The 14,795-nt window shown below is 45.8% G+C and overlaps 1 protein-coding gene across 1 annotated transcript; it reads right to left on the reverse strand.

Moving 5' to 3' along the window:
• Positions 1-7,096: 7,096 nt before the first annotated feature.
• On the reverse strand, positions 7,097-8,516 carry abra (actin binding Rho activating protein). The gene has a single exon (XM_033041711.1). The coding sequence runs from the start codon at positions 8,426-8,428 to the stop codon at positions 7,352-7,354; it is 1,077 nt and encodes a 358-aa protein (XP_032897602.1). The 5' UTR covers positions 8,429-8,516; the 3' UTR covers positions 7,097-7,351.
• Positions 8,517-14,795: the final 6,279 nt, after the last annotated feature.

The raw sequence follows: 14,795 nt of genomic DNA on the forward strand, positions 1-14,795 counted from the left end.
GTGGTGTGGGTCGCTGATGTTTGGTCTGATCGTACTTATGTAGGGTATTACCTGATATGGACTGGACAGCATGCAAAACAAAGTTTCCACTGTACCTTGGTACATGTGATGATAATAAACCTAAATATAAACAAAAGAGAGAGAGAGAGAGCACGCGAGCAAGAGAGTTAAGGAGGAAAAGTACCAGCTACATAGTTAGGCCCGTCTGAAATGGATATGTTTTGTTCTATCTGTACGTACGCATGTGTCTGACTAAAAATAGATATCAATATTATGTGAAGCAGGTGCTGATCAGAAATAAAAAGAAGCAGGGGGGAGGATGTGGTTAAGGAGTTAGCAGAGGAATGAATAAAGGGAGAGAGAATCTGGACAGAAATGTGGAGCAACAGGTTAGAGCGGGGGAGGGGGGGGGGGTTAGGAGGGGAGGGAGAGAGAGCAGGGGGATTAGGATGGGGACGGGGAGAGGGCAGGCGTGGAGTGAGGTGTTCCTGCACAATTTAAATGCACCGGATACAGCCTGGGCTTATAATGTTTTCTGTATTATGTTATACCTTAACCAAAGTGCAGAATATAGCGTTATAGCTACAGAGAAAGTGCAGATTGCAAAAAGTGCTAGGGTTGTTGTGAGGTTAGTTAGGAGATCAGATTGCTCCTTAATTCATGATAGGACTGTTCAGTAGTCTGATAACAGCGGGGAAGTAGCAGTTCCTGAATCTCATGTTACTTACTGTTAACCCTTTGTATCTTGTGCCATCTGACATTATATTTTGTTTAGTTCCAGGCACCTCACTTGCAACAGAGATGAAGGTATTGAAGAGGATGTAGAGAAGATTTAGCAGATGGTACCAGCAATATGGGCTTTGGAAATGTGTAGAATCTGGGCTAGTTCTTCTTAAAGCCGTGAAAGAGAGATGAAATAAATAACTAGAAACAAAATCTAAGGGTTTGGTAGAAAATGTTACAGGGAGCCCAATTATATTGGTAAGAGGTGTTGGTAAGGTGAAGAGAAAGCAGAGAAGATATGTAACAAAATGCATTCTGTAGTGAGTTGTGCTCTGGATTGCATTACCTGAAAGGAAATGGAAGCAGATTGAACATCAGGTTTCAACAAGGAATTAAAATTAAGGGCGGTGCGATAGTGCAGCACTAGAGTTGCTGCCTTACAGCACCAGAGACCCAGGTTTGATCCTGACCTTGAGTGCAGTCTATATGCAGTTTGTACGTTCTCCCTGTTTCCTCCAGGTGCTCCATTTTCCTCCCACGTCTCAAAGACATGTGGGTTTGTAGGTTAATTGGCTTATATAAATCGTCCCGAGTGTGTAAGATAGAGCTAGTGTACGGGTGATTGCTGGTCGGCGCAGTTTCAGTGGGCAAAAAGGCCTGTTTCCATGCTGTATATCCAAACTAAACTAAACTAAAATAGGAAGAATATAAAGAGATGTAGATAGAGGCAAGGTGAGTGTGACAAATTGTATAAGACTCCATCAGTCTGAAGAAGGGTCCCAACCCGGAACATCGCCTGTCCATTCCCTCCAGTGATGCAGCCTGACTTGCTGAGTGACTCCCGCACTTTGTATTTTCGGGTGCATGTGCAACGACATTGGTGGCTGACTTTAACTAGGAAGGCACACAAGTGAAGAGTGCTCAAAAGGACACAAAGTGCTGCAGTAACTCAGTGGGACGGGCAGCATCTCTGGAGAAGACTGGTGCAACTCCAGAACCAACAATATCATGAGAGACCCCTTCCACCCCTGCAACAGACTGTTCCAGCTGCTACGGTCAGTCAAACGCCTCCGTTGCCATGCGGTGAGAACAGAGAGGTTGAGAAGGAGTTTCTTCCCAGAGGCCATTCGGACTGTAAACACCTATCTCACCAGGGACTAACTCTACTGAACGTTTTTCCTTCCATTATTTATTATGTAAAGGTATATGTGTGTTATGATTGTGTTTATAGTTTGTTTGGTTGTTTGTCTTTTTGCACAAATGTCCGCGAACATTGCCACTTTCATTTCACTGCACATCTCGTATGTGCATGTGACAAATAAACATGACTTGACTTGACTTGAGGTGACGTTTTGGGTCAAGACCCTTGTTCAGGTCTCTATGAATCCTGTTTTCTCTGTGAATCTTCGACCAGGTTCTGAACAGGATTATTTGGGCATCGACCTGAAACATTTCCTCTTGAGATGCTGCCTGACCCACTGAGTTACTCCAGCACTTTGTGTCTTTTTCTGGAAACAAGCATCTGCAGTGTTTTTTGTTTCTACTTCTTATTAATAGATCCAGGTTTACTTAATTTGTTATAGAAACATAGACATAGAAACATAGAAATTAGGTGCAGGAGTAGGCCATTCGGCCCTTCGAGCCTGCACCGCCATTCAATATGATCATGGCTGATCATCCAACTCAGTATCCCGTACCTGCCTTCTCTCCATACCCTCTGATCCCCTTAGCCACAAGGGCCACATCTAACTCCCTCTTAAATATAGCCAATGAACTGGCCTCGACTACCCTCTGTGGCAGAGAGTTCCAGAGATTCACCACTCTCTGTGTGAAAAAAGTTCTTCTCATCTCGGTTTTAAAGGATTTCCCCCTTATCCTTAAGCTCTGACCCCTTGTCCTGGACTTCCCCAACATTGGGAGAAATCTTCCTGCATCTAGCCTGTCCAACCCCTTAAGGATTTTATAAGTTTCTATAAGATCCCCTCTCAATCTCCTAAATTCTAGAGAGTATAAACCAAGTCTATCCAGTCTTTCTTCATAAGACAGTCCTGACATCCCAGGAATCAGTCTGGTGAACCTTCTCTGCACTCCCTCTATGGCAATAATGTCCTTCCTCAGATTTGGAGACCAAAACTGTACGCAATACTCCAGGTGTGGTCTCACCAAGACCCTGTACAACTGCAGTAGAACCTCCCTGCTCCTATACTCAAATCCTTTTGCTATGAAAGCTAACATACCATTCGCTTTCTTCACTGCCTGCTGCACCTGCATGCCTACTTTCAATGACTGGTGTACCATGACACCCAGGTCTCGCTGCATCTCCCCTTTTCCTAGTCGGCCACCATTTAGATAATAGTCTACTTTCCTGTTTTTGCCACCAAAATGGATATCCTCACATTTATCCACATTATACTGCATCTGCCAAACATTTGCCCACTCACCCAGCCCATCCAAGTCACCTTGCAGTCTCCTAGCATCCTCCTCACAGCTAACTGCCCCCCAGCTTAGTGTCATCCGCAAACTTGGAGATATTGCCTTCAATTCCCTCATCCAGATCATTAATATATATTGTAAATAGCTGGGGTCCCAGCACTGAGCCTTGCGGTACCCCACTAGTCACTGCCTGCCATTGTGAAAAGGACCCGTTTACTCCTACTCTTTGCTTCCTGTTTGCCAGCCAGTTCTCTATCTACATCAATACTGAACCCCCAATGCCGTGTGCTTTAAGTTTGTATACTAATCTCTTATGTGGGACCTTGTCGAAAGCCTTCTGGAAGTCCAGATACACCACATCCACTGGTTCACCCCTATCCACGCTACTAGTTACATCCTCGAAAAATTCTATAAGATTCGTCAGGCATGATTTACCTTTCGTAAATCCATGCTGACTTTGTCCAATGATTTCACCACTTTCCAAATGTGCTGCTATCCCATCTTTAATAACTGACTCTAGCAGTTTCCCCACTACCGATGTTAGACTAACTGGTCTGTAATTCCCCGTTTTCTCTCTCCCTCCCTTCTTAAAAAGTGGGGTTACGTTTGCTACCCGCCAATCCTCAGGAACTACTCCAGAATCTAAAGAGTTTTGAAAGATTATTACTAATGCATCCACTATTTCTGGAGCTACTTCCTTAAGTACTCTGGGATGCAGCCTATCTGGCCCTGGGGATTTATCGGCCTTTAATCCATTCAATTTACCCAACACCACTTCCCGGCTAACCTGGATTTCACTGAATTCCTCCAACTCCTTTGACCCGCGGTCCCCTGCTATTTCCGGCAGATTATTTATGTCTTCCTTAGTGAAGACGGAACCAAAGTAGTTATTCAATTGGTCCGCCATATCCTTCTTCCCCATGATCAACTCACCTGTTTCTGACTGCAAGGGACCTACATTTGTTTTAACTAATCTCTTTCTTTTCACATATCTATAAAAACATTTGCAGTCAGTTTTTATGTTCCCTGCCAGTTTTCTTTCATAATCTATTTTTCCTTTCCTAATTAAGCCCTTTGTCCTCCTCTGCTGGTCTCTGAATTTCTCCCAGTCCTCCGGTATGCTGCTTTTTCTGGCTAATTTGTACGCATCATCCTTCGCTTTGATACTATCCCTGATTTCCCTTGTTATCCACGGATGCACTACCTTCCCTGATTTATTCTTTTGCCAAACTGGGATGAACAATTTTTGTAGTTCATCCATGCAGTCTTTAAATGTCTTCCATTGCATATCCACCGTCAACCCTTTTAGAATTAATTGCCAGTCAATCTTGGCCAATTCACGTCTCATACCCTCAAAGTTACCTTTCTTTAAGTTCAGAACCATTGTTTCTGAATTAACAATGTCACTCTCCATCCTAATGAAGAACTCAACCATATTATGGTCACTCTTGCCCAAGGGGGCACATACAACAAGACTGCTAACTAACCCTTCCTCGTTACTCAATACCCAGTCTAAAATAGCCTGCTCTCTCGTTGGTTCCTCTACATGTTGATTTAGATAACTATCCCGCATACATTCCAAGAAATCCTCTTCCTCAGCACCCCTGCCAATTTGATTCACCCAATCTATATGTAGATTGAAGTCACCCATTATAACGGTTTTGCCTTTGTTGCATGCATTTCTAATTTCCTGTTTGATACCATCTCCAACTTCACTACTACTGTTAGGTGGCCTGCACACAACACCCACCAGCGTTTTCTGCCCCTTAGTGTTTCGCAGCTCTACCCATACCGATTCCACATCCTCCAAAGTAATGTCCTTCCTTTCCATTGCGTTAATCTCCTCTCTAACCAGCAACGCTACCCCACCTCCTTTTCCTTTCTCTCTATCCCTCCTGAATATTGAATATCCCTGGATGTTCAGCTCCCAGCCTTGGTCACCCTGGAGCCATGTCTCCGTGATCCCAACTATATCATAGTCATTAATAGCTATCTGCACATTCAACTCATCCACCTTATTACGAATGCTCCTTGCATTGAGACACAAAGCCTTCAGGCTTGTTTTTACAACACTCTTACCCCTTATACAATTATGTTGAAAAGTGGCCCTTTTTGATTTTTGCCCTGGTTTTGTCTGCCTGCCACTTTTACTTTTCACCTTGCTACCTATTGCTTCTACCCTCATTTTACACCCCTCTGTCTCTACGCTCACACATTTAAGAAACCCTTTCCCTTTAACTCCATCCTCCACTATCCCATTCGACACCCCACCCCCCTTATTCAGTTTAAAACCACCCGTGTAGCAGTGGCAAACCTGCCTGCCAGAATGCTGGTCCCACACCTGTTAAGATGCAATCCGTCCCTTTTGTACAGTTCCCCCTTACCCCAAAACAGATCCCAGTGATCTAAGAATCTAAATCCCTGCCCCGTGCACCAGTTCCTCAGCCACACGTTCAGGTCCCGTATCTCCCTGTTCCTGCTCTCGCCAGCACGAGGAACTGGAAGCAAACCGGAGATAACAACCCTTGAGGTCCTGCTTTTCAGCATTTTTCCGAGCTCTCCAAAGTCACGCTGCAGGATATTCATCCCCTTCTTTCCGACATCGTTTGTGCCGACATGCACTATCACTTCCGGATGTTCACCTTCGCCCTTGAGGATTTTCTGTACTCTGTCCGTGACATCCTGGATCCTGGCACCAGGAAGGCAGCACACCATCCTCGCATCCCGTCTGTTGCCGCAGAAACCCCTGTCCGTACCTCTCACAATGGAGACTCCCACTACAATGACGTTGCTGCCTTAGGCCTTTTTGGTTTTGGCTCAACAGCCCTATTCGCATCACAAGCCAGTCCGCGCCCAGTGTAAACACCTCTTCTGTCCCGACAGCTTCTAAGTGGGTTATCGCTGACCAATGAGGAGTTTGTCTCTAATAGAACACACAAAGTGCTGGAGTAACTCAGCGGGTCAGGCAATATCTCTGGAGGACACGGATAGGTGACGTTGGGTCGGGATCCTTCTTCAGAGTGCTCATTCCTCGTGAATGATTAAAATATAATATTTCCAGACAATGTGACATAACAATCCAACAGTCAGTTCAAACAGCAAACGGAGATTAAACTGGTGAATTCATCTGCGCACTGAGGTGGATGCTCAAGATTCCACAACCTTTATTTTGAAGAGCTTTCCGATCTTTCGTTTTATTAGCTACATGCATCGCAGCTTGGTTTGGGAACAGCCCTGTCCAAGCCGCAATATATTGCAGAGAGTGGTGGATGTATCCATGCTCTCCAGAGATGTTACCTGACCCGCTGAGAGTATTTATGTCCCTGTCCCACTTAGGAAACCTGAACGGAAACCTCTGGAGACTTTGCGCCCCACCCAATGTTTCCGTGCGGTTCCCGGAGGTTTTTGTCAGTCTCCCTACCTGCTTCCACTACCTGCAACCTCCGGCAACCACCTGCAACCTCCTGGAACCGCACGGAAACCTTGGGTGGGGCGCAAAGTCTCCAGAGGTTTCCATTCAGGTTTCCTAAGTGGGATAGGGGCATAATTACTCCAGTACTTTGCGCCTTCCTACACGATCAAGCACCTTTTTCTTCCCAATCATTCTCTTTGCACTGAAAATAGACACAACATTTCGAAGTCACTCAGCGAGTCAGGCAGCATCTCCGGAGAAAGGGAATTGGTGCCTTTTTGGGTCGAGACCAGTCTTCAGTCTTCAGCTTTTACTCCAACGATGCTGCCTGACCCGCTGAGTTACCCCAGCATTTTATGTCATGTTCGGGTGTAAATCAGCAACTGTAAGTTCATTCCTACACATTCTCTTTGCGCTACCTGTTGTACTTGCTTATGAATTGACTGTACCCATGTACGGTATTACTTGACTGGATAGCTCGCAAATAAAAGCTTTTCACTGGACCTCGGTACACGTGACAGTAATAAGCCGATACCAATATCAAATCTTTATTAAAACCATGCGCACGATACATATTTATTTCAATCACATCGCCAACATCGAAATCCTGAAATGCTAACTTTGGTCGAAAAATATGTACAAAATATACTGCAACAGTCTCTGCTCTGAGGAGATGCTGTACATACACTTTCACTTTGAAAAAAGTAGAATAAGAATGAAAATCTCTGCCGCGCTCCATTAAGAGTCATTCTTGATCTGATTCTAGCTATGTGGATTCAGCTGTTAATCCAGGAGGGTGATGAGGACATGGTCATCTTGGCCCTGCCATAACATTTCTCCCGGGAAGTCCACCAACCCATGTTTCCGCGCCCTCATCAAAATGCCAACCACTTTATCCGAGATAGTGACATATCTGTCGAAGAGCCGGCCGAAGGTGACTATGGTCTTCCCGTCCTTGCCTTGAGCGCCCAGGTCACTAATGATGTAGCACAGTTCGTCAATTTCCCTGCGGACGTGTCTCTGGGCTCTCTCGCCCCTCTCCGCCGACTTGCTCCCCTCCTTGGGCCGCCCATAGCCCCGGTCTCCTTTCTTCAGGCGGAAGGTCATGGCGTAATCAGAATCAAAGTCCTCACTGAAGGGGTTGAGTTTTTGCTTCTCGATGTGATCCTCAGCCCACCTTAGCCAAGTGCTCCTCAGATCTCCCATCGTGCCCACATGGACCTTTTGGACCAACCTTTTCCTCTTCACCCTGTCATCTCCTCCATCCTTACCCTCGCACTCTTCTTCATCATCCCCCTCTTTCCTCTTCTCTCTTCCGTTGGCCATCGGCTCCTTGCCTTCCCTCTCTGCTGTCGCCCAACTCTCGTCACTCTCTGACGCCTTGCTGAGGCGAAGACGCCTTCGGGTTGGGGACCTGTCGCCCAGAAAAGGCTTCGGTGCCTCCTCCAACGCCGGCTGGTTGAAGCGCCCGGTCATCATAGTCACCAGCTCGTTGCTTTTCACGGTCTTCCTGCCGCCGCCCACGGTTTTAACAACGGGGATAGTCCTGATGGACGGTCCAATCTCCTGAGATGCCATGGGTTCTTTAACAGACACCACACCTTCCCCGTTGGAGCTGCTTTTTGGTTTGAGCTGCGGCTGTCCCGCTGTCTGCATCTCGGTCACACACGGGCAGCACTTGACATTATCTTCCTCGGCGGAGCTGCTGGGCTGCCAGCCGACCGGTTGTGTTTGCTGCCTGTCCGTGTGTTCATTTGCCCACTTCTGCCAGTTTCTAGCCAGGCTGTTCACCATAGAGACGCACCGAAACCTCCTGGCAGCTTTACTGACGGCTCTGGGAAACTTGGCCTCAGCGTTCATTCTTTAAGTGTTCACCCGTACACTGACAGCGAGGGAAAGGGGAAAGTAAGCCTCGACTCTTTGCTCCCCGGGGCCGCTCTCAGGCGCTTTATATAGCGCCCTGTCTAGGAGGTATTTTGAAATGTATGTGGCATTCCAGCTTCAGGACAAGTGCTTGGTTCAGACTGGCGCCCGCACATGTCCACTCCCTCATTCCTAGATCGGTCTCCACTCTCCCTCTCTCCCCCCCACCCAATCTCCCTCTCTCTCTCTCTCTATCCTATAACTATCTCTGGTACACAAAATTGCTGGGGAAACTCAGCGGGTGCAGCAGCATCTATGGAGCGAAGGAAATAGGCGACGTTTCGGGCCGAAACCCTTCTTTGCCTGTCGCGTTTTCTATCTCTATGTCTTCCTCTCTCTCCACTCTCTATCTCACTCTCTCCTCGTCTCTCCTTCTGTCTTCCTCCCTCTGTCTGTCTGTCTCTTTATGTCTGTCTGGCTTTCTCGACTATATATTTCTCTCTATTTATTTTATTTTTCCCTCTCACTTGCTCCCATCCTCCTCTCTCACTCTATCTCTCTCCAAACCCTCTCTCTCTCTCTCCCTCCCTCTCTCCCTCTCTCTCTCTCTCTCCTCCCTCTCTCTCTGTCACCCTGCTGCAGACTCTGCATCAATATACCCAGCCAATGCATTCTGCAATAAAGTGACAGGCCGACAGATAATGCCAACTCTCGAATCTAATAACAAAAAAAAGACACAAAGTGCTGGAGTAACTCAGCAGAATAGGTGACGTTTCGGGTCAAGATCCACACACGGGCACACGGATAACACACATACTCCACACAGACAGCACCCATAGTCAGGATTGAACCTGGGCCTCTGGCGCTGCAAGGCAGCAACTCTACCGCTGTGCCACTGTGCTGCCCCTTGCAATTGAAATGTATGCAAAAAAAGACTTTCACTGTACTGAGCCCAGCCTGTGAATGCGGAGCAGAACAACAGACAGCCAACCATGTCATCTCTGAGTGCCCGCTCTACCACCCACCAAATGGAGCTCAGGGCCTGGCAGACATTGACGCAGAGACAACAACCTGGCTGCTCAACACCCGGCTTGAGATCTAACTATTCCTTTAGTTTATTTCTGTTAGAAGAAGAAGAAGAAGAAGAAGAAGAAGAAGAAGAAGAAGAAGAAGAAGAAGAAGAAGAAGAAGAAGAAGAAGAAGAAGAAGAAGAAGAAGAAGAAGAAGAAGAAGAAGAAGATACATGTGACAATAAAGTACCATCGAACCATTTGTTTCTCATTAACAAGGTGCTTATTTTCAATTTATCACAGTTACACGGTATTGGAAAGATCGAAACTGCCCGGCAATTTGCAAACACCAATCAAACAGACATCACATTACAACATTGTCATCCTTTTTCACAATGCATGCAACTCCCTGTGACGACCAGTGTCCACTGAAGGTCTCCATTGTCCCTGTGGACAATGTGTGCACCCTCTCCAGGGACATACGGACACAAGTCTGGAAAAGGGGCAGGCAGTCGACTCGGGCAGCTCCGGCGACTGCCCGTTGCCTGATGTGTGAATTGCCATCTTGTCCAGGTCCAGCAGCAAACCTACAAGGAAATCCCCTCCCCCCCCCCCCCCCCCCTCCCATAATCGCACCGACAGACCTTCCCCCTCCATGTTGGGTGACCAAAGATCAGGAGCTTGTGGCTGCAATGCAGCCAAAACTTGAGCAGCCCCTTCAGATACTATCTTAGAACCGTTGTGTTTCTTGGTCATACATAGCAATGGGAGTGATCAGCGCGGCCAGTGTAAGTCGCGGGGACTGCGGTGACCTCAGTGTGGCACAGAAAGCTTAATGGGAATGATTCAGTGATGAGGCAACAGGAGATAATAGCGTAAAATGACTTTGGAATGACCAGTGTGTTATTTCGGTGTGGATGTACTCTGCGTGCAGTCTCCTGTGTTCTGCTGCACTAATCCACAACAGTAGATTACACACTCTGCTGTCCTCTGTGAGTCACATGTTCCATTCAACTTCTTCCATGTAAACAGACCCATAACTTCTGACATCATGTCCACAAATGTCAAGCCTTAAAGGGGCAGTGCCTTCAGTAGATGTTGGTGCCTGGTGAAGTTATAATGAAGCTCTTTGCCAGTAGTGATTGATTTGCCACTGCTGAGACATAGTACGTGTATCGAAACAAGGAACTGCAGGTGCTGGCTTACATAGAATGACACAAAGTGCTGGAGTTACTCAGCACCTGAAGAAGGGTCCGGACCTATCCCCGTTCTTCAGAGATGCTGCCTGACCTGCTGTTACTCCAGAACTTTGTGCCCTATGGGATGTTAGAACCTATCCATACTGTCCGACTTTACCAAATTGAATTAGACGTTATTGAAATTCAGTTTATTTGCAGTAATATTGGCAGTAATATTCAAGATTCAAGAGAGTTTATTGCCATGTGTCCCAGATAGGACAATTAAATTCTTGCTTTGCTTCAGCACAACAGAATATAGAAGGCATGAATACAGAACAGATCAGTGTGTCCATATACCATTGTATAAATATATACACACATGAATAAATAAAACAGATGAAGTGCAAATAAACAGATAATGGGCTATTAATGTTCAGAGTTTTGTTTGAGTTGAGTTCAATAGCCTGATGGCTGTGGGGAAGAAGCTGTTTCTGAACCTGGACGTTGCCATCTTCAGGCTCCTGTACCTTCTACCTGAAGGTAGCGGGGAGATGAGTGTGTGGCCAGGATGGTGTGGGTCCTTGATGATGCTGCCAGCCTTTTTGAGGCAGCGACTGCGATAGATCCCCTCGATGGTAGGGAGGTCAGAATCAATGATGGACTGGGCAGTGTTTACTACTTTTTGTAGTCTTTTTCGCTCTGGGCACTCAAGTTGCCGAACCAAGCCCTTGGTCTCAGCAGTGGCAAATCAATCACTAATGGCAAAATATCAGACAAGATATGGAAATTTGAAATCACGCACCAGCAGATTGCGGAACAGTTTCTTCTGTGCTGTTATCAGACTTAAACAGACCTCTCCTGAGCTAAGGATGAATACATGATCTTCCAATCCACCTCATTGTACCTTTGCACTTTAAAAAAAAATCTGCACTTTCTTTGTAACTGCAAACTATATTCTGCATTCCATTTATTTTCAACGTTTTACTACTTGATCTACTAATGTATGGTATGGTTTGCCTGGATAAAATGCAAAACAACGTTTTTCACTGTATCTTGACAGACATGAAATAGTAAACCAACCACACTGATACCTCCTAAGCTCTCGTAACTCTTCAATCAGTCAATCTCATGCCATCTGCTTTAATGTCTGGCCTTTGTTCCAACTACCATCTGCCTATCAAACCGCCCTTGTCCACCTATTACCTGCCACACTTTGTCCTACCTCTCCTCTTTCCCAGCCTTCATCCCCCCCCCCCCCCTTACAACACCTGAAGATGCATCGCATCCCGAAACGTCACCTATCCATGATCTCCAGAGATTTTGCCTGACCCACTGAGTTACACCAGCACTTTGTGTCTTTTGTATAGACCAGTATCTGCAGTTTCTAGTTTCTCACAAGAGTCTGTATATCTATCTGTAAACAGAAAGCTGTAAAATGTGTAATAAATTATGACAATGGAGAATGTATAATTGGTAGATAATCTAGTAGTTTTGATTTCACTCCTAGTGTGATTTTAGTGTAAATATAGATTGCCTTTCCTTTTAAATTGTGCCAGGGGAACTAATACAGTTAATTCTCCTTGTCCATCTGTCATCAGTAATTTGTAAATGGCAGCATTTGAGAATAGCGTGCTATTTCTCTGCGGTAATGTTAGGGTCTCAGGGCTGTGTTGGACTCTGTAATTCAGAATTTCTTGCAACCACCCGGCAGAAACCCGATGGCAGAGTAGGGAAGATTACAGATGCAAAGGGAGGCATTTCCAGTCTCCTTCAAACTCAGCACATCCCCCAACACTGTAAGGCCAATGCACTGCAGTCACCATTGCCTTATCCGAAACAAGCCAGATAATATAAGGCTGAGAGAAGACCTGATAGAAGTGTATTAAATTATGAGAGGCATAGATAGGGTAGATAGTCAGAACCTTTTTCCCCATGGTGGAAGTCAAAGACTGGAGGCCATAGCTGGAGGCGATCTTATAGAGGCGCACAAAATCTTGAGGAGAATAGATAAGGTGAATGCACAGAATCTTTTACCCAAAGTAGGGGAATCGAGAACCGAAGGACATAGGTTTAAGGTGAGAGGGGAAAGATTTAACAGGAACCTGAGGGGCAATGATTTGACACAGAGGGCGGTGGGTATATGGAACAAGCTGCCGGAGGAAGTAGTTGAGGCATTTAAAAGACATTTGGACAGGTTCATGGATAGGTTTAGAGTGAAGATAGGCACAAACTGGTGGAGTAACTCAGCGGGTCAGGCAGCATCTCTGGAGAAAAGAAATAGGTGACGCATCAGGTCAAGAGCCTTCTTACACAAGGTTTATAAGGATATGGGCTAACGCGGGCAAGTTGGACTAACGTAGATGGGGCATCTTGGTCGGCATGGACAAGCTGAACTGGAGGGCCTGTTTCCATGCTGTATGATTTTATGACTCTATGATTATCCAAATAAGGCAAGTTTTTGCTAACACTAAAAAGTGCACTGGTGACTGATTTCCGTGAACAGGTGGGCATTTTAGTGAGGCTGATCCAAGTATTTGAGTCAATGTCCCGGGGAGGTGACTGGGCACTGACCTCTCTCTAGAGTTACATAGAATGCATGTTGTTAATTTATGAGACCAACGTTCTGCCAGAGAGCTCTGCTCTCAAAATAAAAACAAGATTTGGACTCTGATTGATATCCGAAACGAAAGGATGGGAGTCAGTGTTGACTATCAATAGAGCTTGCAGTTTAAGATGCAGTCCACCCTAGTTGTTTTACCAGTTGGCCACTGTTCGCATCCATATATCGTTATCATCTCTTTCACAGCCAACAATGGACCATTGTGGGCTCCACCTTTCCTCGGACATCGGTGTCGGGTCTAATTTGTTCTGAACCTTTTCATACTTCTAGTTTCCCTCTCACCTGACTCTCAGTCTGAAGAAGGTTTTCAACCCAAAACCACCTCCAGAGATGCTGCCTGGCTTGCTGAGTTACTCCCCCACCCCCTTCCCTTACTTTCAGTCTAAAGAGAGGTCCTGATCCGAAACACTGCCCATCCTTTTTCTTCAGAAATGCTGCATGACCCACGAAGTTACTCCAGCACTTTGTGCCTATCTATGCAGTTTACCTGGAAATTTCCAGGATGTTTGCCTGGAAATGTAATTGCATAGGTTGTTTTTTTTTTCACTTTATGCTATTGAAAATTGATTTATGGTGTAAAAACAAGGAACTGCAGATGCTGGTTTACACAAAAGAACACAAAGCGCTGGAATAACTCAGCAGGCGTGGTAGCAACTCTGGAGAACATGGATGGGCGCATGTGTTTGGTGAAACGGTTGTCGAGTCTATGCTTAATTTCGCCTCTCCTTATACCGAATATTCTCTAATCCAGGCAGCATTCCAGTAAACATCCTTTGCAATCCGTCCAATGCCTCAACATCCTTCCTGTAATGGGGCAACCAGAACTGCACACAATACTCCAAATGTGGTCTAACCAAAGTCCTATAAAGCTGCAACATGTCATCCTGACTCTTACACTTTGGGATATTTTACTTTGTGAAGGGCACTGTACAAATGCAAGTTATTGTTGTTGTATTCGCTGAACCTGGCCTGTTGTTAGATAATCGTTTCCAGTGGATAGCACATTCCTGAACCTTGGGACCAATCAAATAGGCCACAAAGATCTCTTCATTCTAATAGCTCACTCTACAGTCTGGAAACATGTATAAGGGTTGAGAAACACACAAAGCGCTGGAATAACTCAGCGGGTCAGGCAGCATCTCTGCAGAACATGGTAAGCCATGTTTCAGGTCGGGTCCCTTCAGTCCAAAGATGGGTCCCATAGGGACATGTCCTGATACATCACCTATCCGTGATCTCCAGAGATCACTCCAGCACTTTGTGTCTTCCCTTGGTAAACCAGCACCTGCAGTTTCTTTAAAATAAAAAGGAACTGCAGATGCTGGTTTATACCAAAGATAGACACAAAATGCTGTAGTAGCTCAACTGGTCAGGCAGCATCTATGTAGAACATGGATAGGGTCTGAAGAAGGGACCCGACCCAATACGTCACCTATCCATTTCCTCCAGAAATGCGGCCTAACCCACTTAGTTACTCCCAGCACTTTGTGTCTTTCCTTGTTGAACCAGCATCTGCGATTCCTTGTTTCTACAAAGGCTGAGATTTTCTATTGAGC

The sequence above is a fragment of the Amblyraja radiata genome, chromosome 23, assembly GCF_010909765.2.
Source record: "Amblyraja radiata isolate CabotCenter1 chromosome 23, sAmbRad1.1.pri, whole genome shotgun sequence".
NCBI lineage: Eukaryota > Metazoa > Chordata > Chondrichthyes > Rajiformes > Rajidae > Amblyraja > Amblyraja radiata.